At 33.8% G+C, this 20032-nt stretch overlaps 2 protein-coding genes across 4 annotated transcripts in view; one reads left to right on the forward strand and one right to left on the reverse strand.

Moving 5' to 3' along the window:
* Positions 1-7381, reverse strand: part of LOC140047257 (coiled-coil alpha-helical rod protein 1-like) — a 21094-nt gene extending 13713 nt beyond the window's left edge. Inside the window, exon 1 of the mRNA XM_072092164.1 lies at positions 7293-7381. Within this exon, the coding sequence (XP_071948265.1) occupies positions 7293-7359 (67 nt within the window). The 5' untranslated portion in view covers positions 7360-7381. The remainder of the gene's footprint in view (positions 1-7292) is intronic.
* On the forward strand, positions 4826-19961 carry LOC140047258 (monocarboxylate transporter 1-like). Of its 3 annotated transcripts, XM_072092166.1 has the most exons (8): positions 4826-4873; positions 7632-7719; positions 8005-8134; positions 8573-8866; positions 9284-9579; positions 10126-10354; positions 10616-10759; positions 19627-19961. In XM_072092166.1, the coding sequence occupies exons 2-8, from the start codon at positions 7681-7683 to the stop codon at positions 19821-19823; spliced, it is 1329 nt and encodes a 442-aa protein (XP_071948267.1). In that variant the 5' UTR covers positions 4826-4873; positions 7632-7680; the 3' UTR covers positions 19824-19961. The 3 variants fall into 3 exon arrangements, with proteins under 3 accessions (XP_071948267.1, XP_071948268.1, XP_071948266.1); XM_072092167.1 differs by lacking the exon at positions 8005-8134 and having other exon boundaries at positions 19627-19959; XM_072092165.1 differs by lacking the exon at positions 4826-4873 and having other exon boundaries at positions 7551-7719.
* The last annotated feature ends 71 nt before the right edge of the window (positions 19962-20032 follow it).

Genomic DNA, 20032 nt, shown 5'->3' on the forward strand with positions numbered 1-20032 from the left:
TTATACACGTCGGGCGTTTTACATGAGGGTGGTTAGATCTTGGCAGCGTTTTACACGAGAGTGGTCAGATCTTGGCGGTTTACATCTGGAGTGATGTTTTTTTTTAGGTTATACACGTCAGGCGTTTTACATGAGGGTGGTTAGATCTTGGCGGTTTACATCTGGAGTGATGTTTTTTTTAAGGTTATACACGTCAGGCGTTTTACATGAGGGTGGTTAGATCTTGGCAGTTTAAGTACATCTGGAGTGATGTTTTTTTAAGAGTATACACGTCAGGCATTTTACATGAGGGTGGTCAGATCTTGGCGGTTTACATCTGGAGTGATGTTTTTTTTTAGGGTATACACGTCAGGCGTTTTACATGAGGGTGGTCAGATCTTGGCGGTTTACATCTGGAGTGACGTTTTTTTTATGGGTATACACGTCAGGCGTTTCACATGATGGTAGTTAGATCTTGGCGGTTTACATCTGGAGTGATTTTTTTTTTAAGGTTATACACGTCAGGTATTTTACATCTTGGCGGTTTACATCTGGAGTGATGTTTTTTTTTAGGTTATACACGTCAGGCGTTTTACATGAGGGTGTTCAGATCTTGGCGGTTTACATCTGGAGTGATGTTTTTTTTAGGTTATACACGTCAGGCGTTTTACATGAGGGTGGTTAGATCTTGGCGGTTTACACATGGAGTGATGTTTTTTTTTAGGTTATACACGTCATGCGTTTCATATGAGGGTGGTCAGATCTTGGCGGTTTATGTCAGGATTAATGGTTTTTTTTAAGGGTATACACGTCAGGCGTTTTACATGATTATTTAAAGGGTCAGTTCTAAGTTCAGATTATTTAGAAGGTTAGGATACTTAAAGAAGGTTTAGTTGACACAGTGGAGGTTTATTAAATAGTTAGGTTCATTTCATAGTTGAGATTATTTAGAGGGTTAGGTTCAGTTCATAGTTAGGTTTAGTTGACCCAGTGGAGGTTTTCTAAATGGTAAGGTTCAGTTCATAGTGGAGATTATTTAAAGGGTTAGGTTCAGTTCATAGTTTAGATTATTTGGAGGGTTAGGTTCAGTTGGTAGTTGAGATTATTTAGAGGGTTAGGTTCAGTTCATAGTTGAGAATATTTAGAGGGTTAGGTTCAGTTCATAGTTGAGATTATTTAGAGGGTGAGGTTCAGTTGATGTTTCAGATTATTTAGAGGGTGAGGTTCAGTTCATAGTTGCTATTATTTACAGTGTTAGGTTCAGTTGATAGTTGAGATTATATAGAGTGTTCAGTTCATAGTTTAGATCATTAAGATGGTTAGGTTCACTTTATAGCTGAGATTATTTAAACGGTACGTTCAGTTCATAGTTGAGATTATTAAGGAACAAACCAGAAAACTATTACAGTGTTAGGTTCAGTTGATAGTTGAGATTATATAGAGGGTTCAGTTCATAGTTTAGATCATTAAGACGGTTAGGTTCACTTTATAGCTGAGATTATTTAAAGGGTACGTTCAGTTCATAGTTGAGCCAATTTTGACATTCCAGTTCCCAAATATTTGTAAACATCTTTAATACTACAACAATAATCCATATTGACAACACTGACAACTATTATTTACCAACAACAATCAGGCTTTTACAAGGGATTCCAAACACTACAAATACTTTCATCCTAAACAGCACAATCCTAAAATATTTAAATGTCATAACTAAATATAATGCCTCAATTTAATTGTACATTTCCTTATAAACTTAAGTTGCAACTATTAATGATTCAGAATAATATTATATAAAGGTCGCAAACTTAATTCTTTGGCTCTTGAAGTACAATATTATGCAACACACGTAGAAATTTGAATAAAATGTACAGCAAGAAAAATGAGCATAACATCGTGTATGATGACAAAATTAACCTATTCCAAATAAAACATGCCTTCCAAATTCCAGGGAAGAGTTAATTTAACTCTTCCCTGCAAATTCCAATTAAAAGGTGATAGCAACAAACCCGAAAACTATAGAGACATTTCTGACATTCGACTTTCCAAAAATTTTTAAACATCTTTAATACTACAACAATAAGCCATTACTGATAACAACAACATTATTTACCAACAACAATCAGGCTGTCACAAGGGATTCAGAACACTACATATACTTTCATGCTAAACAGCACAATCCAAAAATATTTAAGTAAGAGAAGGGATCAATTATTTTGTTGCTTCGTTGATCTCAAACTTGCTTTTGACTACATAAACAATAATGTGTATTAATAAAATTAAGAGAAATAGGTGTAATCAATAATACATTTCACGTCAAATATTCCATGTACAGTAAAATATCAGCACATGTAAAAATATGCCACTAGTTAATGCTCCCATTTCAACGTTTGAATGGGATACAGCAAGAAGGTTCACCTCTGTATTCTGTTTAAAATATATTTATAAACGATCTATTGTTATTAATACAAATACCAAAGAAATACAATTCGGAGACTGCTTTATAAACCATCTATTATATTATGCTGATCAGCAATATGTTTTATGACTATTCCGAGACATTGCAAAGGGTCTCAAATTCAATGAATGTATTGGAAACATTTTGCGACGCATGCAATGTTAGTGTAAATGTAATCCAATCCAAAATAATTGTATTTCAAAAAGGTGGGAAATTATTAGGACATTTGAAAAGTCGTACTGTAATATAACAACCTTTACATGTAAGTTGTTTAATCGTATACATACTTTCGAGTATGGATACATCTGGTACAATCAGAAAGTTGAAAATAAATACAAGTTTGTGATTTAGAAAAATGAAAATATGTTAAGCAGTTTACAATCCATTCTAAATGAAAGTATTTTAATTTATTTAAATGAAAGATTGGAATTTCAGTTTTATCAAAGATAAAATTCATTTTATGTTACTTTGCCCTTTTTAATAAATGTCATAACTAAATGTATGCCTAGATTTAATTGTACATTTCCTTATAAACTGAAGCTGCAACTATTAATGATTAACAATAATATTATATACAGATTAATTCTTTGGCTCTTGAAGTACAATATTATGCAAAACACGTAGAAATTTGATTAAAATGTTCAGCAATTAGGACAATGAGTGATCTGAGTAAGTAGAATAGCCTGATTTATAACATACGATTGAACAATGTCATTCAGTAACTTATTGCGTGTCCAAAAGTTTACCCTCATGCTGCAGTTTCTTGTGTATCATTTCATTGTGTCTTTGGATAACAGTATACAAACAAAATTTGACATTTGTTTCGTGCTGTACTTATAGGCCATAAGCAGTAGCCCAAAAGATGCCTAGAACATGGATTTCGTTCCCACCTCTTGGATCTACATTTTGAAAGTTGATATTGTGAAATGAATATGTTACACATACTATATCAAAAGTTCTCCATGAAATACTTGTACACTTTTGAGCAATGGCCTCTCAAAGGTACCCCACTACTGCAAAAAAGGCACTTTTTGAGGTCTGGAGGTACTTTTATGGGCCAATATCTTTAAAAGTCTTTGTCCAAATGCAATTGTCTTTTCTCTGTGAGTAGTCCAGTATATTGTGAACACTTATCCAAAATTTAAAATTAAAAAAAGAAGTATTTTGTATGTGAGGAAAACTGAAAAATCACAATTATTTAGTTGTAATTACACTTTTCAAGATTTTTAAGACACAATATCTTCGTAACTAATTGACATACCATATTTATATTTTTTTCCCAACTATTTGAGAGGGTTGTTAAACAAGATTCAAAGTTTCAGCTTGTCAGCTTCAGGGAGGTTTTATTTATGAAGATGCAAAAACTGAGATTTGGCCAATTTTATAGATAATTTTAATATCTTTTAGTCGTTATCAGTTATATTTTAATAATCAACTCTCACTATGTATTTATATTCATGCAATGGGTATCCTAGTGAGTTAGTGACACACAAGTGAAGTTTCAACGCAAAAGAAATTATTATGCAATAATATGATTGTAACTTACATTGCATTTTTTTTGTTTTTAGTACCAATTTTGTGTTAACTCGACTCAAACCGTAAAAGGCGCCTGAATAAATACTATGCCTTTTCTGTACAACTACCCGAGAGGGTTGATAAATAACCTTTTCAAACCAGCTTGATGATTTTTGTTTATATAGGAAGATGTCTTTTAAAAAATAATTCTTTAGATATTTTTGATGTTTGATGTTCGATGTTTTATTTGTTTTTGAGGAGTACGTAAGCCTACATGATTTCTTAGAAAGTGACTTGCCATAATAATATTTATATTCATGCAATGAGTATGCTAGTAGGTTAGTGACACCTGAGTAAATTTTCAGCACAAACAATAAATGATTATGCAATAACTTATTTATTGTAACTTAAATATTGCATTTTTTAGGAGTTTTTAGTGCCAATTTAGGCCAGGAGCTTCCATAAAAACAACCCCTTTTTTTCTGTGAAACACCAGATAAGTAAGCCTGCCATTTTTACTGTTGTTATATTGATAACATGAATGTAACTCTTGTGGAGAGAACTATTATTGTTGATAATGATATGAAATGGACATATATACACACAATATACAACAAATACCTTGTAATGTATTTTCATTTTTTTTTTTTTCTTTTGGATTTGTGTTTTTTTACAACCCTACATGTTGCCCAATATACAATGTATATAATCCTACTCTTCTCTAGATACGTTGTACCAGCATAACTAGTAGTCAAGTAGAAAAGTCAATTTCAAGTGCGGCATGGCCAGTGTACAATGGAAATAGCAAATATACTTTAACTAATTAATAAGTAATAATTACTATGTGGAATATCCTTCATCAGTATGTACATACTACGTGGTAGGTAGGTACAATTAAACATAGATTCAGCAACATTTGCAGTAAGTATTTTACATTCAGCCAGTTGATGGTTTTGAAGTTTATGAAATATTCAAGATGATGACAATTGTTTTGAATTGAATTGTTTCTGTAACAAATAATCAAGAATAGATTATCTAATTTATATCAATTACTTAATATTTTAGTTAAACTGAATATTATTAAATTACAATGAATGTTTTTGGTTTTATATTTAAGAATTAGTTCAGATTTGTGGTAAACCATACACAGAAATGTTGAAACATTCTCAACTTTACTTACTCTACCACACACTTTACATTACTATATAGTGTTTATTGACAATGCAACCTGGTATATAAAACATTTTTAAAGTAATGGATGTTTTTCAGCTATTTCTTGCATTCATTACTATTTTTAACTTTCACTACTAATTTTACTACTATTGTACATAATTATAACAAAACTTAAATCATTTGGCATTTCTCATCTCTACATTAAAAAAGGATCCAAAACTTACCAGAATCAGTGAACGTGTTCAGAATTTTTGTGCCTCCTTTCCGCTAGACAACCTAGACATAAATTGAAGATAAATTGAATTGAAAAGATACAGTTGAAATGAAATAAATTATTTTAAATTAAAATTAAGCATTTATAAATAAAAATAATACCGGGCTGATGTATGAATACTAGGCCTAGTCCTCGGACCAGACCATCAAAATGAATGCATAATACTAAATAGGATAGCCTAGGTACAGTATAGAGAAAGCCTGCTTACTAGGCCAGACCAAATTAATTATTTCAAACAAATGTAATTATTAATAATAATAAATAATAATATATTAATTTTAATGTGTATTTATTGTGTTTGCTCAAAATGTACTAAAATTATGCTATCCTCACCTGTCTGTGTCTTTGTATTCCGTTTGTCGCCATTTGAACTTAAAAATAGCCCATTAAGTTATAGTTTAGTAGCAGGCCTAACTGTACTGTGCTGCTGCTGGGCCTACCTAGCCTATGCCATCTTGAGAGTAGCCTAGTATACACCTCCAGACCTAGGCTAGTGGTGTGCTACCTTATTTAAGCCTTTAGGCTAGACTGCCTAAAGACGTAGCTAGCTATAGGCTAGGCTAGCCTTTCTGTACGAATATTATTAATATAGCACACTGGTTTAAGTGGTAACATTCTAAAAATCCCATTTCCTATATGAGCAGGAGACTATTTCAATACAATAGGATGATCATAAGATGCATCATTTCTTCGTTTACAGTAGCATTTGTTCGGTGGGGAAATCAAATAAATTTTCCTCCACATCTCTAGTTACTCCTAGTCTGGGTTCCAGACGGAGTTTTGTCTTAATATTAGTAAAAAGATAAATATTTTGGCACATATGGCGTTTCATACGTATACTACTTGATTTTGGATACTCCGAATTTTCAGACAAAAATCGCGGTCGAAATAAAAACAAATAAATTTAAAAAAAAGATAATACAGACTTGGGGCAAGTCTAAGTTACTCCATTCATGATTGAATATTTTTGTCCACGTGTGACGTTGCCGTGTGTGAGTTTTGGGGATTCCCCTCATCTGTAACCAGAGCATGATTGGTGAAATACGATCACGAGGTACAGTTTTTAAGACGTTGCGGATAATTTGAACGTGTAACGTTCGGCCCGACCTAATCACTCACGCGGTGTATATTAAAATAAAGTACCAAAATAAAACAGTAATAATTTCTCAAAATTGTCTAACACGATTATGGAGAACTTTTGATATGTTGTTGTTATTTATAAAATTATTATTCTAAATATGTAAAGAAATTGTAGATCCATGACATCGGAACGAGATGAAACGTTAGAATGTACTGCTTATGGCCTATTAGTATTAGCCCTTAGAACAGCATATCAGTAGCAACCACAACTGCTTTTCGAGCTATAGCAAAAATAGCTGCTATATAGCAGTAAGACTTATCCCTAAGACTTCAATAGCACAATAACATATCACTAGCAACCACAACTGCTTTTCCAGCTATAATCAGAAATAGCAATATTAGCATAAATAGCATGGTTAAAGCAACAAATAGCAAAAAAAACCTGTAACTGTATGCTACAACACAAGTATAAGCTCTGAAAACTCCAAAATGACCAATCCTCCTGCGCTTTACTCATTATGGGTAGGCTAGGCCTCCTAATCTAGGTAGGCCTAGCTAGGCGCTAGGCCTACTAGGTAGGCTAGGCCTAGGGCCTAAACTAGCCTGCTAGTCTACTAGCCTATACTAGAGGCCTAACTAGCTAGCTAGCTAGGGTACAGCTAGCTAGGCCTACTAGCCTAGCTAGGGCCAGGCCTAGCTAGGGCCCTAGTTAATAAAATGATAGGAAAGGGTAGGCCTACAGGCTTTACACGCTCTATTCAGAATTAAGAAATCAAGAATACTTTAATGAAATATATAAATTAAATTATTTACCACCCTGCTGTTCTTTTGTTGTAATAGGACGTGAAAAATAGGACGGAGGTTTTAAGTTACCCGCCATGTTATTTTGATGTTGTGACAAATTATCAATTGCGCCCCCTATAGTGTAGTTATTTTTCAACACTTCTCCCAGTTATTTTTCTTAAAATTATAAATTACAGTCCCTAAATTATTATTTGATTACGTACAAATTTAAAATCGCAATTAATGCACAGTTAATATATAAGCTTATTATTTTCAAATGCCCTATAATGAAACTTTTCTTGATTAAAAATAAAATTAATACGTTTCCACCGTTTGAGCGAAACAAACGTGTTATTCATTTGCATACAGGAGGGTATATCGTATAAGCGGGATGTTTTGGGTACTTAGCTGACATTCTATGAAACGAAACGCTGTATTTAATATCTTTGAAAACAAGGTAAGGCTTAAACTATTAGAACATAAATACGTTATACAATTAAGTCACAATTCGCCCGTTAAATGCCTGGAAATAGGGCTGATTTATTTTAGTATCACTGGTGCTAAAGGAGAGCCCTACAACAGCTGATCCTTTCTTGTCACAACCATGACATGAGACGACGACCGTATCGCAATTCAAGACGAATTTCAAAATACAAACATAAAGGCATTACTTAAAGGTTTTTAATAAATCATTATGATGGAAAATAAAATGGTTTATGCAACTATTACCGTTATTATTTAGATGGACAGGGCTTGGATTGTGGTCGTGTCGTCAATGGCGTTACTTTTTATGACACTTGGTTTCGTGTATTCATTTGGAGAGCTATATGGCCCTATTATGGAAGATTTCAATACAACTAAGTCTTTTGTAGGTATGTCGTACGAATTGTGTATAACCATGGATTAAACCTAGGCAATCTAACAACAGGATGCTGAGCTAGTTCCGGAGATCAAGGGGTTTCTCTGTGGCTGCGACACGATCAGTTCCACGCCCCTCTTAGGATAATATATGTATACATAATACAGTACTGATGGTATTTGTCGCAGCCAGACATAAGATCAAAGGACTGTTACGAGTTCTTATCATGGCAAGGCGACCTCATTGTCCTGTGTAAGATTTCCTTGGTCTCACAACATATACCGTAAGTCTTTATTAGGCCTAAGACTGATTAAGTATAGGCCTAAATGAAGTCAACAGTTTTCTACAGTGTATAACAATGTATATACTTTCATAAGACAAACACATATTCAAACAAACAAACATGTTTTATTCTAACTGTACAATAACATATTGCCTTCATTTTTAACAGCAAGTGTCGGAGCTGTACAACAGAGTCTGACTTACTTCATAGCTCCAATCGGTAGCATCATGCTAGAGCACATGGGACACAGACGTACTGTTATACTTGGCCTAATCTTAGGACTGACGGGCTTGTTAGCCTCATCATTTGTATCTTACATGCACCTAATGTATGTCACATTTGGTTTGTTTGGGACCGGAGCGGCAATGATCGTCAATGCTTGTATCAATATTGTCGGTATGCATTTCAGCAATGGGAATTCTAGTCGAGCCTTCGCTGTTGTTTCGGTTGGAATTCCATCTGGTAAGAAATTTAGATCACTAATTGTCTTTTGATCATTAAAATAATACCGTTTTATTGATTCTTGTTGGCATCTTTACTCTTCAGGTATCAAGTCTAAAAGTCGCGGAAGTGTTATCAACCCCACCTCCTCCTCCCCAACAACCCAACTTTTACATCCGCCTTAGGTTCCCACTTTTTTGGACACTTTGGCAATGGGACCCGTAAACGCAACCGGATGTAGTTTGACCAGTAACGACGCAATGGATCCAAACATCTCAGTCATTGGTCAACTCATTTGCGTTGTGATTACGACGTCGTTGCATTGGGAACCAGGCTATCACGCTTTGGGGGGCCTTCTGCGAACTGTTTTTTACGACAGCAACACCCGGGTTTTCCTATACTATAGCATATGACATTATTTTATATTTTTTTTAACAGGTACATTTGCGTTAAATATTTTAGAGGCTTATATTTACCACGTGTACGGCTGGCGAAAATCGTTGTTTATAATCGCAGGAATCTACCTTGTAATCTCCGCAATAAGTTTGATATCGTTTACGCCACCGTCGTCTGGTGCCTGGGGAAAAGAACAGTCGAAGAATAGTATCAAACCCGAACATTCAAAACCGGACCTTTTAAAATATTTACGTATATTTTGTCATCTGAAATTTATATTGTTCGAATTGGGAATTGTTTTATTGGGGTTTTCTATATCGTTCCACTACATAGACTTTGTGAGTATTATGCTTATTTCAATGTAATGTAATAGTTTTGTTTTGTACTGCATGTTATCTCCCTTAAGCTTTGTTCCAACTTGTACCCAACGCTAGGACGTGAGCGCACCGAAAATCTAATTTGATCACGACGTCATGGATCATCCCAACTGTTGCTTGAGATTGGTCAACTCACTTGCGCTGCGCCTACTACGTCGTTGCGGCCAAGATTTACAACAATAGGCCTACTACGGTATTCACGTAATTTGTAAACATTCCTACTACTACGCAACGCAAGGACGTAGGCGCAATGCAAACGAATTGACCAATAACAAGCGACAGTCGAATAAATCCATCGCTTGTGATTGATCAAACCCCTTACGTTGCGCTACATAGTTGTTGCGTTTTTAGTGTGGGAACCAAGCAATAGTCTGACAGTTTTGGCGTCTTTTAGTTCAAAATGTATGATGTTCGTTAAAAGACAGTCTTTGAGGCCAACTCAGTGATCACTTATCCCTATCCAACTAAAGTTCATATTATAATTCAGTCAATCATTGATAATTTCAGGTTTCTGTAATAGATAAGATGATTCACGAAAATAGTTCAGGAACAGTAGCAGTGAGTGTGCTTTCGTTCAGTGATCTCCTGGCACTGATAGCGTTAGCATGTCTTGGTAACAGACTGCCAAAAATCAGACGTTATATTCTGCCATTGGTTCTACTCATACTCAACATTCCCGCCACCATCTTGTTTTCCTTTGAGCAGAATGTGTATGCCGTCTATGCAGCCGCTTCTCGTAAGTGACACTTGGACCTGTTTCCCACTGGTGGGACGTAAGTGCAACCAAAGTATTGACCAAACACAACCGTCCAGATAGTCCTTTCTTGTGATTGGTCAATTGCCTTGTGTTGCGACCTAGAGTGGGCCAACCAAGATTTAAGGAAATCTCTGCTGATTATTTATTAGAAGTATATAATAGGCGTATTCCGAAATTAGAATATCAGTTTCAAAATAATATTTAATTATAGCCTATTGAAAACATTGTTTTTAATTCTAGTGAGTGGAGTCGCTCGTGGGATCTTGCTTGCGGCTCCGTTTTCGTTGGTCCTGGAGATTTTCGGTGCAGAACATGGAAGCGAATGTTTGACCCACACAATCATGGCTATTGGAATAGGATCTTTGACAGGACCAATAGCTCTAAGTAAGTAAATAGGCCTACAGGCGCGTACTAGTTTGTGGACCTAAACAGTCCCACTCGGGGCGCAACGCAAACTGTGTGAGACGTGACGTAAGCGCAACGAAAGTTCTCACTCTAAGCCAAGGCGTTGGTCTCCATGCGTCTAGGAGAGGAACCAAGCTGTATTGCGGCCATGCGTTGTGCCTCCTTGCGTATCGCGTCCAAGTAGGCCTAAAGCGTGGTTCCCACTAGCGACGCAGCACAAGAACGTAACGCAACGCAAGTGAATTGACCAATCACAAGCGATGGCTTATATTCGCTTGTGGTTGCTAACTGTCTATAACTTCGCTTGTCTATTTATTTATTTATTTCGTTTTCTTTTAGTAGGGTAGCCCTCTCAGTAATAAAATAAAACTGCTCTTCCGAGGGGCCCTACGGCACATTTAAACAAAATTTGAAAACAACTTAAACTAAACTTAAACTAAAACTTAAACTAAAACTAAACTTCAATGCATGTTCTCATTATTATTATACTTTTATACCATATTTAAATATATTTCACTGGAACCATCCTAGACCACCGGCAACAATAAATGAATCTTAACAAGTGATTTAAAACGGTTATAATTGTTTTGTTTTCTTAATTCATAAGGTAGGCCATTCCAGAGTGAACTTCCATAATAAACAAAACTACGTTTGTATATTTCGAGGTTACATCTGGGCAAATACAACAGATTATTTTCATAGTTTCTGGTTTGAATATTGTGTACACTACTAATATATCACATAAGTATGAAGGTACAGATTCTTGTAAACATCTAAATATTGTACAAATTGTATGATATTCAATTCTTGTCTTAATTGTTAGCCAACCTAAATCATAATGCATTTGTCTAACAGGAGTTCGAATATCAGCACCTAGTATTAATCGTGCAGCTCTATTTTGTACCCTTTGCAATTTTAAAATATGGGCGTTTGAACCAGTACCCCAGACTGTTGAACAATAGTCAATATGTGATAAAAATAGAGCATTGTATAATCTTTTAATAATTTTAGGAGATGTAAAACTTTTCAATCTATAAAATAGATGTAGAATTTTTGATAGTTTTGCACATATAGAATCAATATGTACTTTCCATGAGAGTTGTTCATCAAATGTAAGTCCCAAATGTTTAAACGTTTCAACTTTCTCAATCGGAATGTTATCAAAAATTACTGTTTCATCTGTTGTTTTATTAACACGTGCATGAGTACCAAAAAGCATGTATTTGGTTTTATCAATGTTTAGAGTTAATTTATGTTTATCTAACCATTGTTTTACATTTTCCAACTGTTCAGTTAAAACTGTTGTAAGCTCTTCATTTGATTTACATGCATAAAAAAGCGCAGTGTCGTCTGCATAGAGGACTGTTTTACAAATCCCATCAACACTATCATGTAAGTCATTTATGTATAAAATAAACAACAAAGGGCCAAGAATTGAGCCTTGTGGTACCCCATAGTTGACATTTAAAATTTCAGATTTTTTTCCATTAAAATTAACAAATTGTTTGCGATTTTTTAAATAATTACTGAACCATGCAAGCTCAGTGTTTATCATTCCAAAGGTGCATAATTTACGTAATAAAATATCGTGGTCTACCGTATCAAACGCCTTTTTTAGGTCAAGAAAAATTGCTCCAGTTACCAAGCCATTATCAATATTTTTATATATATAATTGCATACATCTATCAGTGTAGTAGAAGTTGAATGTAACGACCTAAAACCAGATTGATTTTTACATAATAAATTAAACTCATTTATATGATTCATAACTTGATTATGGATGCATCTTTCAAAAACTTTCATAACAATAGGTATAACAGATATTGGACGGTAGTTGTTAAGTTCATGTTTACATCCTCTTTTATAAAGCGGAGTAACCTTAGCACATTTCCATTCACTTGGAATAACACCAGATCTTAATGACCAGTTAAACAAAAAGGCAAGACTTTGAGAAATTTGTGAAGATGCAATTTTAAGTAACCTAGCGGAAATCCCATCAATTCCAGTAGCTTTTCCAATTTCTAACTTTTCCAACAAAGCTTCAATTTCATTTCCATTAATATCTTTAAAGTTGAAACGTTGTTGAAATTGTGATAACGATTCAACGGTAATATTGTTTTGGTTGTCATTAAAATGGGATGCAAGTTCATTAGAAATTGAACAAAAATATTTATTAAAATGATTAGCAATATCAGTTGGATTGTTTATTTCATTACCGTTTACATTGAGAGTTGTTTTAGTTTGTTTCTTTTTATTGGGTAAAAAGTCTTTCATGGTTTTCCATAATGTTTTAGTGTCATTAACATTATCCTTTAATTTATTATTTATATAGTCGCGTTTTAGTGATTTAGACAAATTATTTAATTTATTTCTTGCCTTTTTGTAAGAATTCCAATCATCTATGTTCTTAGTTTTTTCGGCTTTTTGTTTTAAATAAAAAGTCATTGGTTAAACGCTTGCGTTGCGTTTACGTCCTTGCGTTACGTTTACGTCCTTGCGTTACGTTCTAGTGGGAACCAAGCTTGAAGCTGGGTTCCAACTAGCGACGCAACTGAGTGAAATTAAAGCGATGTTTGCAGCACTGATTGCGTCGTCGGTTCCCACAGGCTCCAACTGATTCAAAATACAGCGGCACGAGTTGTTAAAAAATTACCAAGATATGGACACATATCAAATACTTTGGAAATATTGCATTGGCTCCCTGTTAGGTACCGCATTGTTTTTAAAATATTACTCTTTGTTTTCACGCTGCTGCTCTAGCCCGCTACGTCCCATTAGGACTACTCAATCAGAAGCTAAAGCAAGCAGCAGTTATAGTTCTAAGGACAGACAGTTTTGTGAAAATGGAAACTCCACTATGATTTATTGATTCCAGCTGCTACAGTACACCCAAAAAACGTCTGGGAAAGAGTCTATTAAGACATGTCATGCTAAAATTACAAATCCCTAAGCATTTCTGGTATATTCACTGTCAGATATTCATTGAATTATTATCGATACAGTCCATTAAAGTTTGTGTTTGTAATAGGATACTTCACAATTGAAATATCTAGGGTGATGAAGTGACCCCCAAATTTGACCTTAGCAATAAAATTAACTAAAGTGACAGAAATTGAGTATTCACTTCTGTAACAAAAAAATAATATTTATTCACATATAAAAAAAGAAAAGAAACCCAAAAACCATTGTCTGACTGACAATTTAAGTATTTGTTGCTTTAAATTACATTTTTTCAGGTAAAATAACTATTATGTGACAATAAAATGACACATTCAAAAACATTTGAAATAAAAAATATTTTTCAATAAGCGAGCAGCGTTTTTTGTAAGAAATATTTCTTGTTAAGTCTATAAATGGCATGGCTCCTGAATATATTTCTGACATGCTTAGGCTGTATGTGTGCGTTCTAGTGACTCGCTGCTTCTACATCAGCCTAAGTCTCACCACTCATGGGTTGACAGAGCATTCTCCGTTACTGCTCCTCGTCTGTGGAATGCTCCATAAGATTTTGAAAAACTGTTGATACTTTTTTTTTTCTTTTGTGGCGCAAACACCACTTTTATTCACATTCATATTATCTCATATTACATAAAATCGTATTATTTAACTTGTAAATGTCGTTACAGTTCATAAGTAACATTTTTACATATATGAATTCTGTATTACTCCCTTTTTCATTAATATTCTTATATTTTGTTATACACTTGACAGGATCATCATTATCATCTATCCCGTTTTAAAATAGTTCACGCATTTTCATTTGTTTGTTTTCATTTTACAACCCGGATTATACAATATATTTATATACATGATAAAAAAAAAAAAAAAAAAAAAAAACAATAATAGCTCAGTACCACCAGTAACCCGTGTCACTGTAATTCTTTTTCTGTTAATCGTATCAAATTAGAAATTATATTATCATAATCGTATTTCTTAAAGCTACCCATTTTTCTATACTTGTTTCTTTATTGTTATATGTTTCACATTCAATGTTATATAACATATTGCTTTTAAATGAATTCCATAAAGATTTACCCACTGGCTTATTTAGTGCAGATAACATTTTTATTCTATATATATATTAAATGCTGCAAAAGTGTAAATATAATCTATTAGCTTATCTCCCGTTCCTAGTATTAATTGTTTAAATGATATATTATTGTGATTTAAACTTACAAAGATACTAAGAATTTTCCTCCAATATTTCTGAATAAATCTACAACTAAAAAACAAATGATTTTCATTTTCAATTTCTCCACATTTGTCACACGTTTGTGTTTCCTTAACTTTCCACTGATACAGCCGTTTGTTGGTAGGCAGTATTCTATGTAACATCTTATAATTGAATTGTGCTAGTTTCTTATCTTTCATTTTACATACTTTCCGTAACCAAGAAGTTTTCCAATCAATGTTGTTATCATTGAAGTACTCTTCCCATTTTAGTTGTGACATTGGAATAATGAAATATTCTTTCACAAACCATGAGTATATTAGTTTGGTAGTATTAATCTCATACTTGGTCCCAACTAATTCATCATTATCATCACAATTGAAAATATCTACCTCCTTAATAATACGTTTCCATTGAATTGGTATTGCCTTAATAATGCACAAATACTCATTTAACCAGTTTGTTTTGCATTGTAGTTTCACCAGTATTTCGTTTGATGTTAAAAAAGTGTTCTTATTAACAATGTCTTTAATACTGATAATGCCACTGTCAATCCAATGCTTGTAGAAAAGCGATTTTTTTTTTAGTTTAACGTAGTGGTTTCCCCACAGTTGCTCATTCATTATATCGTTATAAGTTTCAGGTTTTTTTTTAGAGATTCTGTTATAATTTAACTGTGACACATTCAACGTTATTGTATAATACTTTTACCCAGTTACAAAAGAACATTCCAAAGTTAAACTTTTCTAGAACATTGAACATAAAATCTCTACTAATAGAGTCAAAAGCCTTCTTAAAATCTACGGTAATTATTGCCCCTTCGATATCATTACACTCTGTATAATAAAGCAGGTCTTCTATTAACCGAATGTTTTCACCAGCGAAACGGCCTTTTATATAACCTTTTTGGTCTGAACTTACTATTGATTTAATAACCATTTTAAGTCTGTTACTTAATGCATGTGCAAGAATTTTGTAATCGGTGTTTACGAGGGTAATGGGACGCCAATTATTCAAATTTTCTCTTTCTCCATCCTTGAACAAAAGGGTGATTACACCTCGTTTTTGCGAAAAAGATAATTCTTGAGAATTATAACTTTCATTTAACGCATCGCAAATTAAATGTTTAATATTATTCCAAAAGAACACATAAAATTCAACACTTAGACCATCCGATCCAGGTGTTTTATTTTTTTCCATCATTGAAATGGCCTTTTTACATTCATCAATAGTGACGTAACCTTCACAATTTTCTTTTTCTATTTCTGAAAGCTTTATAATAGAATTACAAAGGTATTTATTATTTTTTCCAGGGTTTATAACATTTTTTGCGTATAAACCTTCGAAATGTTGTATTTGTTCCTTTAAAATATCAATTGGGCTCGTTGCTAAGCTCCCATATTTAGTAATTAAACTTTTTATGTGTTTCTTTTTACTTTTGGATCTTTCTAACCCAAGAAAGTATTTTGTATTCCGCTCGCCTTCCTCTATCCATTTTACTCTGGACCTAATTTGCGCGCCTTTTGCTTCTACATTATAAATGTTTACAAGCTCTATTTTTTTGTTTTCAATTTTATTTTCAATGGTTATATCACAATTTTGAGTATTCATAATTGTTTCATTTAAGTTTTTTATTTGTTTTTGTAATTTTTCTTTCTTTTTATTCTGGTTATTATTTTTTTGTTTTCCGTATGCAATTGAAAATTCTTTTATTTTTGTTTTTACAAGCTCCCATAACAAACTTGCACTTACAGGTTCTCTATTATTTTTTAGTATTGAAACATCAATTATTTTAATTACTAATTTTGTTGAACATCCATAAACCAGGACCGCGTATTTTTTCATGCAAATCTATTTTAATTAATACCGCCGCCTGGTGATCTGTGAGAATAGCTGGACGAATGTCACAGGCTAAAACATCTCCATTTGAAAAGAGATCTTCTGATATTAACCAGTAATCCAGCCTACGGAAAATGTTGTTAAATCTCTTACGCCACGTAAATTGTCGCTTATTCATGTTTTTGGATCTCCAAATATCATTTAAATTTAAATTTTTCATTAGGTTTTTAATCGTAAAAACAGATTTATCAGACCTATCTGCACTACCTTTTTGGTCAATGTCACTATTCATGATGCAATTCAGATCTCCACCTAGAATGATAGAATTACCCTTCCCTCCATCAAAGTCATTGTAACATTTGTGTATGGTCCTAAAGAATGCACTTCTATTTTTGCTTTCATTAGGAGCATAAATATTTATAATGTCCAATTCCTTTTCATTTATCATTACATTAAGAAATATATATCTTCCATCAATATCAGTTAACTTTTTAACAATTTTGCATTCAAGACCTTTTCGTAATAGTATCGACACTCCTCTACTATGTGAATTACCTGTACTATGGATCGCTTCACCTTCCCAAACAAAGTTTGATTTATTAATAATCTCATTTGTTAGATGGGTTTCCTGAAGCAGACATATATCCGCTTTTTGATCTTTTACCCATTGGAATAGCTTATATTGCTTATTTATATTTCTAGCTCCTCTAACGTTTAGTGTTATACAATGTAAATTCATAAGATTAGAGTAAAGAGCTTCCTAGGGAAATTACAATATTTAGAATACATATTATTAAGATTAAATTACTTGTTTTTGTTTCTCTTTCTTAAACTTCTTTTTTCAATACTCTTTGTTTTTTCTTCTGTCCTGCCTTCATTTCCGGACTGTTCCTTCAGATCTCTCGCTGCTTTCTTGTTTGTGCTAACACTTTTACTTTTTTGCATACTTTTTTCAAAGTAGTCAGTTACCTTCTTCTGTTCATGCTCCTCTCTTTCCCCAACTTCCTGCTCCTCTCTTTCTTCAGCTTTCTGGTACTTTCTTCCCGGTACTTCTTGTTCCTCTCCTTCTTCAACTTCCTCCTCCTCTCTTTCGTCCACTTCCTGCTCTTCTCTCTGCTCCTCTCTGTCATCATCTTCCTGCTCATTTTGGTTTGTGTGTTGTTCTATAGTGATCACACGTTTCTTTCTGCGCATTTTCATCATCTGATGATTCACTACTTCCATCAATACTAAACACTTCATCATGTGTTGTATCAGATTGTACCGTAGCTCTTTTCCCGTAGTGGTTATCGTTAGCATTATTATTTTGTTGGGTTTTCAAAGTTAAAAACCGATTCCCAAACTTTATTAATGTATGCACCAGGTGAACCAGATGATGATACATTATGCGCTTCAACATTACATCTGTCCCTAGTATGCCCTGGTAAATGACACTTGAAACAGATTATATCAGCTTTGCATTGAAAAGCTAAATGCCCAGTCTTTGTACATTTGTTGCATTTCACTTCCTGACCGTCATGAAAAGCCCGTGCTCTAAAACCATTTATTATTATCTGTCTTGGTATTGGCGATTTTAGCTTTTCTACAACGACAGCTCTGTCACCGTTTAGCCAGCTGGTTAATTGACCATTAACCCTTATTTTTAGCCTTGTAACATCTCCTATTGGTTTGCATCCTAGCGCTTTCAACTTGCTAGCAATCTCTACGTCAGCAACCGATAATGGTATATCCTTTATGACTATTCTCGTTGTTTTCATGTTGTTGTATGCCAAATAAGGATTTTTATCATGAATTGTAATATTACAATTCCTAATGTTTAGTCCATTCGTAATTAGTTTCACTCTATCATTTCTATTATTTAGATAAATTCGCCATAGGTTCCGTATTTTTTGAACACCGATTATACTTTCTGCAGCAATTATTTTTGGTAGGGCTATACATAGGTCTTCATCTTTGAAAAAGCTTTTTCCTGTTGGTATTTGATCATCCTTCAAAAAGATTGGCTTCACTACACTACGTTCTTTGTTTACTGTTTGCCCGTTCATCCTGCTGATTTCGTCACCGTCAGCCTGTGCAGCACTGTACATTCCTTTGTTAGTCTGTTGATACTTTTAAAAAATTATTAAAAACACATTTATTCATTAAGGCATATGGAAATCATGAGGTTTCTTAAAGTTTTTTAGACTTAGAATTGTTTTGTATACCTTTTCCTGGCCAGCATTATCTTTGGGGTGCCTCTGTCTTGGTTGTTGTCTCTGAGCACCCGGTCGTCTGTGGCAAGGCAAATGGGTATCCTGCTCCTTTGTTTGGTCACCTAGGTAGGGGTCCGGGACCGCGACAGAACGACAACGGATGGGGACCCTCCAAAGAAATTGCATTTTATTTGTCAGGAATGTGTATGATTTATTTCTTTTTTATTTTTAAATGCGCCTTGAGCACTCTGGAGTGGTATGTGCGCTATAAAAATCTTATTATTATTATTATTATTATTATTATTACGCAATACAGCACTTTGCGTCAATACGTCGTTGCGTTGCGTCGCGTTCTAGTGGGAACCACCTTTAAAGCTTGGTTCCCACTAGAACGCAACGCAAGGACGTAAACGCAACGCAAGCGTTTTAACCAATGAAAAGCGAAGTTATAGACAGTTAGCAATCACAAGCGAATAAGCCATCACTTGTGATTGGTCAATTCACTTGCGTTGCGTTAAGTCCTTGCGTTGCGTCGCTAGAGTGGGAACCAAGCTTAAGCAAGCTAAAATACTGTGCAGTAATGATACCTAGTAATAATATACTGCAATCATTTTGTTATAATTTTCTTTTTTTCTCATTTCAGGTCTCATATCTGAACGATTCACCTATCGATTTGAATTCATTACGTGTGCTATTTCGTCTGGTGTTGGTGCTCTTCTATTTTTTATGGAATCCTGTCTAACCATGAACAAACCAGTAAAGAATGAACCTGCCAGATTTACGAATAAACCTTCATCTTATGGCGCAATCAACGAAGAGAGAAATGCAGATCATTATTGATTGAAAAAGAACAACAATTTATTGAATTATTGTCTGTTAGGTTTATCTATGAAATTGTGAAATTAATACATAACTTTTTTGAATACCGTAATTCGAATAAAGCAATTTGGTTAAAATGTTTTATTTTGTTATGAATGTGAATCTGGGCATACTTTAGTATTAAATATAAATATATAATAATATAATTTCTAGTATGTTTGCTTACTTTA

The sequence above is a fragment of the Antedon mediterranea genome, chromosome 4 (genome assembly GCF_964355755.1).
Source record: "Antedon mediterranea chromosome 4, ecAntMedi1.1, whole genome shotgun sequence".
In the NCBI taxonomy this organism is placed as follows: domain Eukaryota; kingdom Metazoa; phylum Echinodermata; class Crinoidea; order Comatulida; family Antedonidae; genus Antedon; species Antedon mediterranea.

What these genes read in the sequence shown, in the direction of transcription:
- LOC140047258 (XM_072092166.1), top strand. Translation starts at nt 7,681, where the DNA reads ATGAAACGAAACGCTGTATTTAATATCTTTGAAAACAAG. An exon ending in TTAATATCTTTGAAAACAAG is followed by an intron (nt 7,720 to 8,004) that starts GTAAGGCTTAAA and finishes GTTATTATTTAG; the next exon opens with ATGGACAGGGCTTGGATTGT. An exon ending in TACAACTAAGTCTTTTGTAG is followed by an intron (nt 8,135 to 8,572) that starts GTATGTCGTACG and finishes CATTTTTAACAG; the next exon opens with CAAGTGTCGGAGCTGTACAA.